The sequence below is a fragment of the Anopheles merus genome, chromosome 2L (genome assembly GCF_017562075.2).
Source record: "Anopheles merus strain MAF chromosome 2L, AmerM5.1, whole genome shotgun sequence".
Lineage (NCBI taxonomy): Eukaryota > Metazoa > Arthropoda > Insecta > Diptera > Culicidae > Anopheles > Anopheles merus.
Window position 1 is genome coordinate 37,872,282 of NC_054083.1, and position 17,829 is coordinate 37,890,110.

General features: G+C 44.3%; 1 protein-coding gene across 9 annotated transcripts in view; it reads right to left on the reverse strand.

Annotated features, from left to right (window-relative positions):
* The window catches only part of LOC121594317 (serine/threonine-protein kinase mig-15), a 49,468-nt gene that overhangs the window by 26,126 nt on the left and 5,513 nt on the right, over positions 1–17,829 (reverse strand). For all 9 annotated transcript variants that reach the window (XM_041917435.1, XM_041917441.1, XM_041917433.1 and 6 more), the window contains exon 3: positions 6,212–6,277. In XM_041917435.1, the coding sequence (XP_041773369.1) occupies positions 6,212–6,277 (66 nt within the window). The remainder of the gene's footprint in view (positions 1–6,211; positions 6,278–17,829) is intronic.

Below are 17,829 nucleotides of genomic sequence, written 5' to 3' on the forward strand. Positions count from 1 at the left end.
ATCCAATAAAAGGTGACTCATGTTCAGTGTTCCCGTGTTCCATCGACGAATTCGTGCAGCTAATTGCACAGGCTGGCCATCTCTTTGCCGCACTTCTTCTATCGCCTGCATCGAATGTGTGCAGTAAACAATAATAACACACATATACAGACACTGCACCGGCACACACGCACACGTTGTTTTTCTCGGTCGTGTATGTTTTGTTTCATTTTTGCTCCCTCCACCGACGGAGTGACGTGCTTAAGCGACCTTCACAGCATACCAAATGGAAACGAGACTCGTTGGAACATGCAAAAACCTGACCAGGGAGTCGGGCGGCGGCAAGCAAGAAGGTGCATCATCTTCACCATCCATCGCGGCCCAGGCGCCATATCATCAGCACAGAGAGAGAGAGAGATAGAGAGAGATACAAATCTACAGACGAGCGCGCCAAGACGGGCTGGGCTGAGGGCATCGATCGTAAAGCAATAAAACTAATAATTCAACATGCAAATGCGAGTGGCTGGAGGTAGAGACCGTAATTAAATGGAGCTCGGATGTGCATTTTAATGTGCATGTTCTCTTGGCTTGGTTTGTGTCTTTGTGTTGTGAAGTGAGACCATTTTTCATAAATACATTCAAAACAGATCCAATTTAGTTTGTCACACAATTATTACACCTTAACAACGGTGTTACAATTTTATAGCTTTCGTAGCTCCCTTCGTGCTACTTTAATAACCAAACCTTCTCACTGTGCCCCAAATTTCCACACCAGAAAATCCAAATTAATTTATCATGTCAAGGCACTACTGAACAAAACGAGAACCCGTTGGGGAAGGCCCATCATAAAAAACGGTTCTTGGACCTTGGAGAGCGTGTCAAAAATCAAACCCAAGAAAGCGCCCGAAGAAGCTTTCAAAGCCACCGAATGAAGGTCAAACAACAAGACATCTTTATTTCTGCTTGGTTCTCGCCTTCCCCCCTCCCCCTTCCCCCAACGATCTCTGTCCCAATCAACCTTTCAGACTTTCGACACTGAAAGACTGATGAGTTGTCTAAGCCCTGTAGCAGCATGGAACATCATAATGACAATCCGATGAGGTCAAAACACTGGTTTTACGTGTTTCTTTGCTGCGCATTCTGGATAGCTATCTAGCCTCCGGTCCTGTTGTGTTCATTGCTGATTCATTTGACCGATTGGCCCCCGGACGGCGGATGCATTTATAATAAGTTTCGCCACCGGAGAGAACCGGTCCTCCCAGGGGGAGAAGAAGAATGCGTCCATTTTCCTGCACGATGACAGAAGAACTCTGCCATCTCCCACATTCTTGCCCCTTACTCTCTCCCTTTAATCCAGGTCTAATGGTTCACCGCAAAACCTAAGGCTAAGGAACGCAGCCATTTACCCGAGGAGAGACCCCCGTGGTACCGTTGCGGTCGGTGGCGGCGCCACAACATTTCCACTTTGCCTAGAAATGCTTTTGGATGCATATATGATCTTCGTCGTTTCGTTTCTATAGTTTCCCGTAGCCCAAGAGACTCGAACGATCCGACCGCAAATGGGTGAAGACTCGTCGGCGCATTAAGGGACACAGGTTGCTGCCACCCCGAAGAACTACCTTTGCTGATCTTCCATGCTTCTCTTGCTACTTCTTCAGGGTGAGATGAGGGCGTTCGGGTGCTCAATCTCTCGCGATGTTTCCTTCACGCGGGAGTAATCCACGTAATAAATGCGCCCAAAATGCTGGCCATCGAAGTGCCAAAGGCGTAACTGGTTTCTGTACGGGTGAACACGTACGGACGGGCGTAGTGAAGGAGCATGATCGCAAGAAGCGTTCCATTTTTGGGCCGAAGAAAATAAAGCGCAGCTGACCTCCTCTTCGTTCGGTTTTGGGTGCCGGTGGTCCTCCTGCTACCCATCACTTGGCTTTGCCGTGACCTCGGGTCTTTGCCCGGGCAGCAGATGTGTCGGAGGTGGTCATTAGAAAAGCATTTTAAACACAAACCGCCGTTACGCCGTCGACATTATTAATGTGCTGTACCGGGCAATGTGTTAATATATTATAATGTGTACTCATCTTTTACATTTTACATTTTGAAGACGATAAAGAGTCGCAAACATTTAAAAAAATCAGTTTTGGAGAGAAACAAAAATGTAAAAAAAACAATTATTGTGGAAAAAACGTAATTGCTAAATAATAAGCTCCCCTGAAGGTTATTATCCCTTATTGGTTAGCTCATCAAAATAAAAATCTTTCAAAACAATTCGTCGTTAAACATATTCCCTCTCTGCTCTAAACAATCCATTTGTTTGAGCAGTAGTCTCTATACCACAACGATCCCAAAAACTCCACTTCCTGGTGGAGCGGGAATAACAAACACGTACGTACGTATTTTCCACCCGGGGCACACACACAAAAACTCTTTGGGGCCACATATTTCCGTCGACATTTTTATTGCATTTTGCGAACTCTGCGCGCGGGTCGGTCTTCTCTCGCTCTTCCAGATCATAAAAAGGTAAATTATCGATACGGTAATTATCGTAAAAAGTACGTGCACAAAAATAGACGTCTGCGGAGAACTTCGGCCCGAGTGCGAGAGACGACCAGAACACTAAAGCCCGGCCAGTCGCTCTCGAAGCCGACGACGATGACGACACAACAACGAAACGTACCCACAACACACCACAACAACACCAACCAACGCTGGAAGAGAAGAACTCGTTTTTCCAGCTCGAAGTAGCGGAGTAGCATAGAGCGAAGTGCGATAGGCCGTTTGCTCGAAACCCCAAGCGGGAACTGGGAACCGGTGGTACAGAACCCGCTGCTTCAAGGTTGGGGGTTGTGGGTCGGGGAGTTGGAACAGAGTGAACCAACAACTCCAACACGCAACAGTAGCGCAAAGGAGCAGCAGAGCCTGGCTGGCTAGCTGGTTGACTATTCTGGCTAGCTCTGGATGATTGCGTTGGCATCTCTGCTCCATCTCTCCCTACTCCTACTCCCACACCACGTCATCATAGCCACATCTCACATCGTGCGGCTGTCGGGGTCGGACGGTCAAACAGTGTTGGAGTCGCGCGGCGCGGCAACCGAGACACATCCAACCGGCGTTGGAAGTTCATTGTCCCGAGGTTCTTGCACGGGAGATCCCGCCGCCGAAGAGCGCAATCACACGCTCGTTGAGCCACCCTACAGCCGCCCCTGCTTCAGCTCCGCGACACACACACACACAAACACACATCCATGCACGTCACACCGGATCGGTCGGTACATGGTTTTGTTGGGCTCGCGCATAAGCATCGAAGGTCCCCAACCCACAGAAGAGATAGCACACCACAGCGGTTGTTGCTGCTTTTTCGTTCCTTCGAGCGGGAGCATTATCTTGCCGTTTCTGTTGCGCCCTTCGCATGGTCGTGGTCAACACACCCGCGTTCAGTTGCTGAAGGGTGGGGCACAGGTGGAAGGGTTCTAGTTGTTGTGATCTGGCGGTGACGACGAAAACCAAGAGGACGATGACGTTTTTTTTTTATTGCTGCTGTTGCTTCTCCACAACTTCTGAGTCGCTGGGAATAATGACGATTGGACAGCAATGCAACGTCAGTGAATGGACGGACTGGTGTGTTCGTAAAGGTGAACTTTGAGGAGTGACCATCAAATCCAAAAGAAATACGAAAACATATTTAAAAAAAGAACTAATTTCTTCAAGCATATTAAAAATATAACAGAAGCGAATCCCTAATGTTCAATAGTTTTCTTCTGGTTTGTCTTAAATTGTTCCCATTGCTATAAAAAGTACAGAATTTACAGCTATTCTAATTGACTCATTGTAAAATCCAGTAGTTCCAGCGTTTGCAGTGATATCAAAATAAAGAAAATAAATACTAGCTATGATAACATGTTGAAGATAATGATGCATCGCCGCGAATTCTTATCGAACCACTCATCTACTAGCCACCGATTAGATAACGCGGACTGCTCTAACCATTTTCACGAAGTAGATAAACATTAGCACCTTTTACGATTTCGCCCACTTTTTTCACATGTAGTGTGACATATGACAGCCGCAAATGATGTCAACATTCTACAGCGCATATGACAGCGCAAATGATGTCTCATTCGCATAAAACAAAAAACGTTTAATTTCAAGCTGAAAAGATAGCAGGTGTCATTTATTTGCAACGAAGTATTCGACATTCACGAACATTATATGGAATTAAAAATGTTTAAATTAGCTTACCGTTGTTTAAAATAATCAAATACAACCTTATAAATCGACGATTTATTGTATTCCTTTTAATTGCGATTCTATTTCTGTAAGTAAATTGCTTTTTTAAAATACTTTTACCATCCATCAGAAATCGCAAAGGCCCGCACAAAACTTAAAGATCACGTTAGGCACGAACTGTTGAAACAAAATGTGCTTGCAATTATGAATTTCAACAGCCTCCAACTCTCCAATCTTCCATATGCATAAAACGGCTAATGTAGGCATGATGTAAATTATTTGAAAGGTTTAGCACATGAACCTTCTTCTCATCTTTTTGTACCTTGTTTGCTTCGTTTTGTATTGCAAGCCATATTGGCCTGAGTGGAGACAGTCCGGGCAGAAGTAAACTATCTACGACCGGACTTTTAGCAACCGATTTTGCAATCATTAGATCACTGAGTCGACCCTATGCTTTATGATGCATCTCTTCTAATTGGCGTAATGTCCTACACGGACATGCAGGCCTATACAGGCTTTCGAGACTTATGATGAGTATATACTTGCTGAACAAATTGATTCATCACACAGAACCTAACCAACTAAAAGAATCAAAAAAATATATATACTCAGAAAGCAACAAATATTAGCTGAGCTTATTTTACATTCACGATCACAAGATCAGGTTGTTTGCAGCATCAATTCACACAGCAAAGGTCGCCGAGGAAGTCAAGTCAACAAACCCAGCTTTCCCCACAGCCGCACCATTGCAAAACATCGCCACCACACATAGAGCGGGGAATAGAAATGCTAGTGAATCATCGACAAACGCTTCTAGCATAATAAAACCCCTCCGGAGAAACGCATAAACAAACATCGATGAGTCACGGGTGCAGCAATCAGATGCACAGTGGAATTGCACAAAACACACTCACACACAGCCAAAGCAGCTAAGAGAGCGTTAGCCAGTCAGCAGTGGTGTTCCTTTGCTGTACCTTGTACTAGAGCACGGAAGAAGCCAAAAGGGTGCATTTTCAAAGTAAATGTGAAGCGCAGTGAGCAATAGACGCGCAAGAGAAGGCTCTACCGTTTGTCGAGAGTTCATCAGTTCATCCATTGATCATTTCATTTTGATCTATTCTTACATAGTGCGGCACCATTCGCTACTGTTACTGCTGCTGTTGTTATTTGGAGGAAAATTTATCCTCTTACGAAAAACGATCCATTGCTTCAGCTCCATAGCACACAGCATACATGCAGCGCTGAAATATGATCATGCTAACGGAAAGATCACTAAGAATCATCCTTTACCGAGCTGGAGTTACCTTCCCTCTCGCTCAAACCTAAAGAAGGAGGAATAAGAGCATCACACGCACAGGCCCCAAAAGCCGGAATTTATATTTAGCGCAACATCGAACGCACTTTTCACGTGTGCTGCACCCCACATACCGTGAGTGCGTGTGTTGTGGAGGAGCTACTGCAACGTGTGCTACAGAACACACCACGGGATGGACCCACGGATGGATACAAGACAGCAGCAGCAACAGCCAACAAAGACGTTTGTCGCTGACGCTGTTGTCCCGTTCCGGGTCGACCACAGCCGCCGTAAACTTACCAGCAATAAGCCTACTTACTCACAATCTAAACAAATGATCTCCGCGCCGTAACATCTTAATGGGCAGCTCCTCCCGTTCTTTTTTCTACAATACCACTCGACCCCTCCTACCCCTTGAAACGCGATCCAAATGTGATCTTGTAATTGGGATGGGTGGGAGATGTTTGTAAATAATCGTAACGCTACCAACTGGCAAACTACTGCACCGGTTTATTAGATTGCGAACGCGTCGAACGGACGGTGGTGGAGGTTTTTCATTTTTTCAAACAAACATGTACTGAAAATAGCCCTCCCCAACAGCTTGCCCGTGTTTGGAATGGTTTTTGTATTTTAGTTTCGATGCAGCATTAGACAAGTTTTGAAAGTTTTCAGCATATTTGCATCGCAACCGCGACACTTCTACCAACCACGTACCTTGTACACTTGTCCGTATGTTCCATTTCCGACGACTTCGATCAGCTCAAAGATTCCAGCAGGATCCTGTAAAGAGAGGGAAAGAGAAAGAGAGCAAAATATCAGTAAACCACATTTTCCACACGTTAATGCACCCAACCAACGCAACTTCCCCTCTATCATGTGTCTCTCGCAACTTTTATCGGCCCAAATAGGTTAGCGGAGAATGCAATTTACACCGCAATTTCCTTTCCAAATCCCCGCGGGTTGCTACTACCAGAGCGAGAGAGCGACGGACAGAGGCAGGCACAAATGGAAAGGGATTAGATTTTAAGTGCTTTGGCAAAGAACGGTAACTGCATCGAGAATGGCACCAGTCAGCTAGGAGGAGAAGATGGCGATGATGGTGGATTGACCATTTGCAACTTTTGCAACACCTTCGCCTGGAATGTACAAGCCCTGGATCAAGATGGAAGAAAATGGGGAAACAGCGAGAATGGATGTGTGTTTGTGTGTGTGGATATTTTCATAAGATTTTCCTCTGGCTACAATTCCATCAATTTCCCTCCATGTGCACACAGATGCACTTTGCAGAGTTAGGAAAGGAAAGCACACACACACACACACACATGGAGAGATGGTGAAGCTGTGCACAGGAAATCGAACGTTGCGGTTTTATCGATGTAAAACGCGCTCTCGTGTGAGGCAAAGGGAAGAGCAGGGAGGGTTTGTACATATAGAGGGGGAGCGAAAAACTAATATCAACTCGCTGCCACAGACACTACACAACACACCTAAATCACACTACACTACTGGAGAGAGAGGGAAGGTTTCAGTGTTCCTTACGGTTGTTTGCGGGGGGGGGGGGGGGGGGGAACTTTGGCCGTGTTCTGGGCCGGCTAATAATGTTTAGCTAACCTAGATCGAAGCATTGGCCCCGTCGGAGCGAGAGCACGATGATGGAAACGGTGCAGCAGCAGAAGCGAAATTGTGCCGTTTGCTACCGTTGGAGGTTTTGGTTGGTGTGTTGTTACAGCGAAAAATCAAATTTTCCTCAAACTCAAACTCCTCAACGCGTGAATGAACGCTCCTCTACACACACACATGGAACGGTTTCTAGCGATAGATAGAGAGAGAGAGGAAGCGAGGGTAACGGGGGAACGACTGTGAAGTTTGAGTTTTCAATCAACACACACACACACCCACACTGCTGCGGTGGCGGTGGTTGCGCAGAAAACTATCGACGGAAAGGCGAGTGGCGCAAATTGATAAGACCTAGTTTTAAGCGAAACTGTAGCCAAACACACAAACCCAGACACATCTTGCCCAGCGCAGTACGGATATCTCCTGTAAAACTCGTGATTCATTACGCACCGCACTACTGTTGGGAATTCATGGAATTGAGGTAATTGACTGTGGTGGTCTTGGAGTGGAAGCAAAAGGGAAATCTTTTCAACCAAAAACTTACAGAGCTACAAACCGAGAGATTTTGAGGGATAATTGTGATATGTAAGTTGACACTTACATTTTTACCATTGTGTCTTAAAAATCTGGAATATTTGATACACTTTGAATGAAATGTATATGATGCTTGTGTTCAAAGTTCATCAAAACTCATCAAATGACATTCCGAGGTATGACATCAAATCAGACAGACTATATCTCTATTGAATTGGACGATTGTTACCTGTATGTTTTTCTTCTTCTTCTTTTTTGGCACAACAACCGCTGTCGGTCAGGCCTGCCTGTACCCACTAGTGAAAGTGAGCTTGGCTTTCAGTGACTTATTGTTACCATAGCAGGATAGTCAAGTCCTAAGTATGGGGGGGGCACGGTCTATTCGAGACTTGAACCCATGACGGGCGTATTGTTACGTCGTACGAGTTGACGGCTGTACCACCAGACCGGCCCACCTGTACTTCTTTACAGAAGATTATCTAGACAAACCATTGAGTTCCAGAGTTTACGAAGATATCAGAATATCCGCATAAAAGTAAATACGTATTGGAATGCTAAAATTCTTATAACTTATGAGAGTTCTTGGAGAATGGATAACATTTTTAGATACACGTTACATAAAAGCTTTTCAAAACTACACCCAATAGGTTGATTTGCTATCAAATATTCAATTACTGGTGGAATAAGTATAAATAAATTGTTTGTTAATGGAAATGTCAGGTTTGAATGGTACAAAAGGGTATTATTAGTACATCAATATCAAGGTAAGATTGATAACGTATTCTCAGAAGACAGAGGACATTATCGTATGAACTATAAATACGAGTCAAAAGACCGAAACATCTCGAATAAAAATTATATTTCACTACCTATCTCCTGTTACACACCTTCCATACAAATGCCCAAGATTAAAATTTATAATGAGTTTTATTACCGGGAAGTGTAACGAATACATCATCATTAAAATAGACACTAGTAGGTTATTGTCTCCTGTCAATAAAACGATTTAATTTCCTTTTACACTCTCCCAACTGTCCTTGGGATGGCTTGGAACATGCCCAGAGCACCATAGGAGCCGTGTCCAAACAAGAAGTCCCCGAAAATCCAACTTCCTAGCGCGCTGCGCTGATGAAGGTAATTGACCATACACATCTGATCCACACACCAATTAGTAGTACCCACCACTTCGATCCAACCTGTGGAAGAAGCATCATTCACGACACACGACACACGACGTCAATTGCTCGAAATCTAAAATAGTCACACCGACGACCCTCAACTGTTGTTGTACCCCTCATTGAGGTGCGCAGCTGGTCAAGGAGAGATTGTTTCCTAATCGGGACCAAATATCCACACACACAACGCACGATACAGTCTCCACAACAACACAGGTATGTGATCACCTTACGCACTCGTTGGTGGAGTTCCATCGCATTGCTGAGAACACAATCGAAAGTGGTGTTTTTTTTTTTCTTTCGTTTTGTGTCGGAGGCGCAATCAATTATAGCCACAAAAGAACAAATAATCCACCTTCGATCACATCCCACACACCCCAACCTTTTGCTGCAGCTGCATAGTGGTGGTGTATTTGTATTGTTTTCAAGCCACGCATTCCTTCATCGAAACATCGGAGAGGATTGGCACGAATTGTTTTTTTCTCAATGTCCAGAGCAGGGTGCAGCAGAGCACGCGGTCTGTTTGTCCAAACGACCCGAAGGTGTCAAGGTGAAATGGTTGACTTACACCCTCCGCCATTATGATGCAATCCCCGAGGAGGCGGAAAAAAAGAACAGATGACCTCTCTTTGGCAGGATTTGTTGTTTGTGGCCACTGACGGCCGATCGAGTACAAATTATGCGATCGGTGTCACATTTGGCGGTGAGATTGTTACTGCAGTTCGAAGGATCGGATCACATCCCACAAAGGTAAGAAGCTCAATAAGGGACGCCCCGGTACGTACAGGTTGGCCTATTCGAGCCAGTCACTTTTTGGAGGTCGCGAGCGGCGGCGGCATCCGCATTGTCGTTCGCTTACTTTCTGTCTATCTTGGGTTGGTCAGTTGCCTGCATCACGAGTCATTTGCATTATACAATTAATGTGATCTTATTAAATAGGCTTACGCCAAACAAAGCGGATTGGTGGATGGGCTTTAGAGCATTGGAGTTGGAGATAAATCCAAACTATGACAGAAAGATGTCACATAACCATACACATATATCGAATTAAAATGTAAAAGCCTGTCTGCATATGGCAATAATGTCTTTCTTTTATCAAATATTAACGAACCTTTTGGCTGAATTGACAAGTTAATGCCTAATTAAATTTCCCAATATAGCATCATCTCTCCCAAGAGAAAAAAAAACGGGGGAAGTCTCCCTACCGCTACTCCCAGTTTTAATCAACTCGTCAGCAATATCGAACAAAATCGATGCCCTATTAAAGCCAAGTGGGCACACACCATGCTGGATTAAAATATTCAAAAACCGCTGGCCCAAACTACCACAGAACGACTCCAAAAACAGGAGAGAGAGAAAGAGAAAAGGGCGCGGCAAAGTGTTGAGCCGCTACAATTATAATCTTATCACTGTCCAATAAATCAATAATTAACCCCGAAAGGGAAGAAGAGCCCACAATGCACCCGAATATGCGGCAACCAGCATATTCATGCTCTCACAACCAGCGGGAACCAGCAAAGGGATTTTACAAAGAGGGGCACAGACCAGGCCAACTCCACTTCAAATCGATACAAATATGTTTGTGTGTGCATCGGCGCGCGTTATGCCCTTTGCCGACAGACGGACGTGCGCACGGATTAAAGGGGGCTACCGGCTTCTAAGATAAAGATGGAAATGACATCATAAACTATCACTTAGTCTCTCCGAGCGTTAACAACAACATCGCCCCTCCTCTTCCGAGTTTCCGTGCGCCGTGCGCTAACGGGAACAAAGTGGAAGTCATCATAGGAAGTTCAATTTTCACCTCATCGAATGAGGCGCTCAAGCAGCATTCGGGGATTATAAAGCGGGCTTTCTTTCAAAACCCCGATGATTCAACACAACGCCACTTGGGTGGAATGTGTGTTTTGCTGAAGGTATTTGTTTTTGATTTTGTTTGTTGAAGACTCATATGCACGACACTGCACACGCCAAACAGGTCCAAAGATCAGCTCTTCTGAAGTCGAAGACGCTGTACACAACATGAATCAGCAGCTCTCTTTAACGCATAAGGGGATTTAGTTGTCGTCATCCAGACGTCGCAGACGTCGTTGCAGGTATGTGCATGTGTTTTTTGCAGTTGCATTCCGAATGTCAGAGCGCAGCGAATGTCAGAGAGGTGTATTAAGCGCATTGAGAAATGGAATCGATGAGTCAATGCACAGTACAGGAAGTTATTTAATTACTTGTTTGAATAGCAATTAGTAATTGTTGGAAATACGGAGTAGTATGCATTAAAAAATCCATTATAAAAGATACTCAACAGAGAAGAAGTCGTATTAAGTACATTTTTTTTTTCAAGAATAATCCGCAAACATATTTGTAACATCAAAAGCAGCTTCTTGCAAAATACAAAAATCCAGTGAATTATTCCGAACTCACCATAAAAAAAACTGAACCAACAACGTGCCAGTTTCAAGTTTAGGGCCGTCCTCCCGTTTCTTCCCACACACGGTCGGGCGCGTAAGAGAAAAACAGAAGGGTTTTTTTTTAATTCCTCGCTTATCAATTCACTTCTCCACACACTTCACAGTTGCTCCCCCTCCTCCTTCGGCATTATCGGTCGTGAGGGGTATATATATATGTCTTATCGCAAGCGGTAGGACTGGGGCAGTGTACGGAACACACTTCAGCGTTTCCCTTCCCTAAACCAACCGATAGAGATTGAGCATGTGGGAAACCACGGAGACGAAGAAATGCAGTTTTCCCCCGCCGTCACAACACACACACACGCCACGCCAGTTTGTTTAACTCTAACTACGCATGGATACACTCGATCAAAAGTGACGACGCGGTATCTAAGCAAACGCGACGAGATTAGAGGGAAAGGAAACAAATGGTCATATTGTGTGCGAGTGTTGTGGCGGGCGGGCGCGCGCGCGCACGAGTGTTCTAGGAAGAGCATTAAGGCTTTAGCAGGTCACAAGAATGCTCGCGTGTCGAGCCACGTTTCCGCTGCTTGTAACAAACAAAATGTGCCGCCAGAGTCACAGGGCATTAGAAGAAAAACACAGTATAGTCTATTGTCATCAAAGGTGCGTGTGTATAAATAGTTCAGTGAGGGTAGGAAGGAAGCAAACGCGTACGCTTATTAGCCGTGATTTGCTTCCGTTTATCACGTACCTACAAATAGCGCGTTACATCATCGCGTATGACTCACACGCGGTTAAGTGGATAACAAAAACAAGCTAAATGACATCGATAACGTTGTACTAGACGACTTTTGAATTTGTAATTTTTAGCTAATATCCCACGGTGCGGTATCCCAAGACAAGAATTGGGATTTAATGAATTCTGGTCGATCTCAAGATGAATAAGAGCCATTCTTGGTTGTCCCTATCATAATATATCTTTAAAAGGAGAAATCAATAAATAAAGAGACAAATGTGACCATCAAGAGACACTATTTATGTCGATAAGTCTACAAAATATGAATAAATTCTTATTCCAGAAGTACATGACAACTGCTGAATTGGTTTCTTAACATGCTCAGCGTCACATTGCCAACAGGTTTTGCCTGGTCAGAGTTGCGCAAATTAAACGTCTCGTTTATCAATCGCTGCTGCACCAAACACACTACCCAAAGACACACTTCAAGACACAACAATTAGTCAACGCAGACAAATCGAAAGAACGTGAACGATTAGCGGTATAGATGTTTGGCCTTGTAAAACCCTTTTTGGGCAAGCAAGAGATTGGGCTCTGTTTTCTACCGTCAAACCGTTTGCCCATTATTAAACGTTTTCAAACAGTAAACAAATCCTTTCGCACGCACTCACACAGGCTGTGGCATCAACCGAGTTCGAGGCAGTTGATATTTTAAACAGTGCTGTACGTGATTCATCCATTTTCCACCCAAGGGTTCGGAGCCACGCACCGAAAACAGATAGAGCAAAAATGTGTCGTACGTCGCAAAAACGTTCGTTCAAAAACGCGCGTGATCGTTTTTCCACCCGGTTTTTTGCCGGGAGGTTCTTCTCCCCCTCGATTGGTACCGGGGACACAGTGTGTGAAGTGTGCAGGAGCTTCACACCACAGAAACAAACGCGGGTGTGCTGCTCTGCTCGGGTGCAAGGACGTTGCAAAACAACAAAACACAGCAATGCAGCAACAAGGTAATCACCCTTCGATGCGCCCCAAAAACGGAGAAACAAACAAACCCGGCCGCCGCATGACCGTGCGGATGAGTTGAGCGCGCGCGACCTGTGGTGGTGGGGCGGCCACCTCTATCAATGCTTGATTCAGGCCCGATGAGGGGAAAAAGAACCGTAAATACAAATCCAAACCCAACCCAGAACAAAAACGCGAACAAACGCGGAGCCCGATCGACCTTGGATGATAAATGGCGCAACAACCCGTGCCCGATCGGGGTGGCGGTGGTGGTGGGTATCGAGAAGTATGAGCGCATCCGGCCTTTACCCCCAACACCCTTTGCTGTCTGCCACGCTCTCTGACACACCGTTGGCATCACCACTTGATCGTGGCGTGGGGAAAAGAAGCCGAGATTGAGCATTCTTGTGCTGGTGTGCTTGAATGTCGGAGCGATTTTTTAATGTTTCTCAGTGCCCGATAAGAGATAGAGCTAGAGGTGTAACAAAGCAGGGTGGGTTTCTTTTGCTGATAGAAGTTTGAAGAAGGGTGAGAGAGTCGTTCGAAATGTGTTATTTCTTTCTAGTTTGTTTCGTGTTAAACTACGCGCTTCAAGAGCTAGAATTCTAGTTCTTGACCTAATGATATTTAAATAATACACGAAGTAAAACCAAACCACAATGAGTGCAAAATTATCTAAACTTGTATAAAGAAAAAAAAACCAAAATCAAAACCAACTCCTTCAACCGCATGTAGGTTAGGAGATTTATAAAAGCATAAACCTACGCGCTCGCTATTTCGAATCGTAAAGCAATAGCAGACGTTAAGCTACTTAGCTAACTCTCCCGCCGACCATCCTTCTCTCCAAAAACAAAAAAACACTCACTGCAAGTGTGCAGGGGCATTGTTATGAAACCTTAACCCTATTTATTTATTCACTTGTTTGCTGCAATTCGATAGTTTCGATAGGATTTCGTTTCCGCTCGCAATTGTCCGTCCGCACACAATCGCGCTCGTAAATTGTCTTCGAGATGGGCACACGCGACACGTAATCTACCACACCAAGTAGGATCAATATAAACACAGGCACACACATACACATTGCGAAAAGGCACGGAACGCGAGGCAGCAGTGAGGTGTGTGTTTTGTTGGCCCTGTTTTGCTCACGATCGCATTAAAGCGGATAACAAATGGATAGTTGAGAGGTTTACTTGAAGCGTGTGATATAATAATTCTGCACATTCCGCTAGCGACCGGCTCAAGTGACATAACAGTTTCACACTGGGTCCAAAAACCATATTATGACAAAAATTAAAGAATGTGATACCCCTTTTAAAATTATGAGCTATTCAATAAATGATAAAAAAAAAACAAATATGCTTAATAAAAAGATAAAATTAGCATTAAACTGCAAAGAATAATATTGACTGACAAATAAACAGGTATCAATAAGCACATTCTTCCAAAATGACTATCAATATTAAGATAAGTGAAAAGCAAAAATAGAGAAACTTAAAGAAGAGTCAGAAATGAAAAAAAAGAGAAAATTTCCGAAGAAGGATAAACATAATACAACAATTAAAATACGATTAGCAAATGATCAAATTCAAACATGATGAACACGAACGAACAGGACAGATCAAACGATCAAACAGCAGCAGTTTACAGGCCCGAAAGCATTCGACAACACTTTTCGCTAATTTTCTACCGAGAAGGGTAAGGATTGGAGGAGACGGTTTTGTCGTCGCGTATTTCACATGCGCCTTTTTTGCGTCCACAACAATAAAGCAAAAAAGACCACCCCGCACAGCGGCTGGCTGGCTAAGTTCGTGTCACATACACGAGCGCGGCCATACGCGTCATGGTTAAAATTAGTTCCGCGGCGCTGCAGCGAGCGATCCCCGCGCGGATCGAGCTAGACCGCAGGGGACCTTGCTCGATCGCTTGGGGCTGTGTTTGTTTAAATAAGTGAGAGAAAGCACACATTAAAAAAGTAAAATGGTTTAAATCGCTTCAACCAGCACGATCTACTCTTCGCTGCTGATCCGAAAGAAACACAGACCCAGGGTCCAGCAGCATCGGCCCCGAACCACTTAGGCCCTTGCTCTCAATGCTCACAACAAAAAGCTGTTGTTTGAGTCGCTGGTCCCACTGGTTCTGCTGCTTGTGATTCATCCGGCCACTTGCCACTCCATTTGGGTAGAATCATAATTCGATCAATTGAAGTGGCGCGCGTCTTGCTGCCTAAGAACCGCTCTCATCAAAAGCACCACCAATTAGCATTAGAAATGAGTCAGAAGAATATCGTCTTCCTCTGTTGCCTAATCAAAGGCAGGTTCTGTTGTAACAGGGATAGAGTTGTTTGTGTGTGTGTGTCTGCTCGTGTGTATGTTAATTGTGGCCTGACAAATGAAGGAAAAAGCGAAGCAATGGACGACCAACCAAGCGGCCAATCATACAAAGCGCAACGGATTGTTTTGACAGGCGGATGAAAGCCAGGCCAATAAATTGCACCAATGTGTGGCGAGAGAGTTTTAAATCTGTCATCGTTCCATCGCCATTTGAAAACATTATCATTAAGCGAAATAATAATAAAAATACTGTAAATCATTAAAGTTGTTGCGGGGGAGGAAGTAATGTGCAAAAAAGAAAAGCACCTGAAGCCCCGGGATTTTTGACGGCGAAAATATTGTTACATCTTCATTCTGCGACATTAATTAATCTTTCGCGTTAATTGATTCGCGCAGTGGGAAAAACCCTCCTCCCGCGGACCGGGGAATAATATTTACTAACATTACAAGCAAACATGTCTCCCTGGTATAAGTAGCTGCTGGCGCGTCGCGATGACAAATCAAGCCGAATTGTTTTGGAAAGCCAACAACGACACCGATGGGTCGTCGTCTGTCTCTTCAAACAATTATGCCATCTTTATCGTGGATAAAAACGCCAAACAACGAAACAGAAAAATGTATTAAAAATATTCGCATTCGTTAAAACAATATCTCTTTACCTTTTGGCTCATTAAACTAAAAAGAACGACCAAAAGAAACTAAAAAGCAAAAGTACACCTTTTTGGGTTTTTTCCTGGTGCGCCTTCCCCCCGTCTTTAATACACAGCTCTAATAATCGATTCCACTCGCTTCTCAGCGACCCTGGGAACATGTGACGAAACTGTCCATCCATTCGGTTTCGGAATCTCCCAACCGACAACTTTGGGGGTACATTGAAGCGGAATGGGGGATCGCTGCCCGGTGGGAAAGTTTGCTCAGCGTTAAAGAAAAGCAGCATTTAAACGACGCCGGCGACGACTATCTTATCTCTCCCCCTCTTTGACAGCAACGCCAGCCACGAAAAGCAGTCACCTCGGGAAGGGAAACGGAAAAGCACGGCGAGTTTTCCGTCATTTTTTTTTTCGAACCACACGACCCAAGAGTTGATTCAACTCTTGAGAAAAACGAACCCCAAAGAGTGAGAGACTTGCTTGTGTTTGCTATCTGAAATATTCACACAAACACGGCCACACATAGGTCAGAGGGAACGGCAACATTTCGACGGGGCAGATATTCCGTGCGCTGCCGCTGTTTTTGAAATAGTTTCATAATAATTAGCTACCTGAGTTTCACACACAGTTGCAAAAAAAAGCGGAGCTCCCCGGTGGATCATTTTAATGGTAGAAATATGAGAAGAAGTAAATAAAAAAGGTTAGCTAGAAAACACCGATCGGGAAAATCGGTCTGCAAAGATGTGCTGCTGCCACTGCTGACGCTTTCCTCTTTCAGGCTGCGGCACAACACAGAGGCGATAAGCAGAAAATGCGTGCAAGTAGTGTGAGCTTCTCAGAGTTTTTTTTTTTTGCTTTTCCCTCGGTCGAGTTGTGGTTCAGCGCCGGGTTTTTGGCTGCGTTCCGGATTTGTGCAGAAGGCTCAGCCAGCGACTGTGTGTGCTCAGGGGGAGTTGGAGGGCTCGTAATGATGGCGCGTGCGCCGAGAGCGCGGATGATCTCATTTCCGGTGGGAAATTTTCCGCTTTCTACCTTGTTTTTCTCTACCAGTTGTTGTTATCGTTCCCTCTCTCTATCATGCTCTTCTCTTCTGTCGCTCGAACTTGGGCGGTAAATAAATCGACAGGAAAAAAAAGCGAACACACACAACCACATGGAGCAAATAAAATCAGTTTATTGGGGGGTAGCAGTACCAGTGATCGATAAAGTTAAGCGGAATTCACAGTAAAAAAAGATTTGCAACATTTTTCGTAACCTTAACGTACAACAGACCGATTACGTCAGAAGATATCATTACAATCGTATATGGCTGAATCATCTTAAAACGCAGAATTACGGTACATGATATCACACACTCAAGTAGTCGTTACTTTCCGACAAGAACAAACAAGAAACAATGACGACATAATAAAGCTTTTTTAGGCGTCAACATTCCATGTAAAACCTTTTGCCTTTTTAGCTCCAATTTAAGCTACCATATTTTAGAATTTGGTACGGATAATTCTTGAACAAATGCACAATAAAAATTCACATTTATGAGAAGCTATCTATCAACAATAAATGTTTGGTACTGTCAGGTGACGTCATTATCATCTCAATTGGAGGGGTTTTGCCCTTTTTTTTGCGGAAACTAAGTCATGAGTCTGAGACGTGATATGTTCTTATGATGAGTTACTGATAAATATTTTAAATCAGCACAATCGACTCTTTACAAGCATGATCAATAAATCCAAAACAGCAAGACAGTGTAAAAAAGCGGATGCCAATGCTCGGTCAGCATTCCGACAGATGGTTCAACCCTCTAATTTAAGGATGACATGACAGATACAAAATATCCTCCTCACGGGAGACAATTCGTACAATCCTTCAGCATTTAA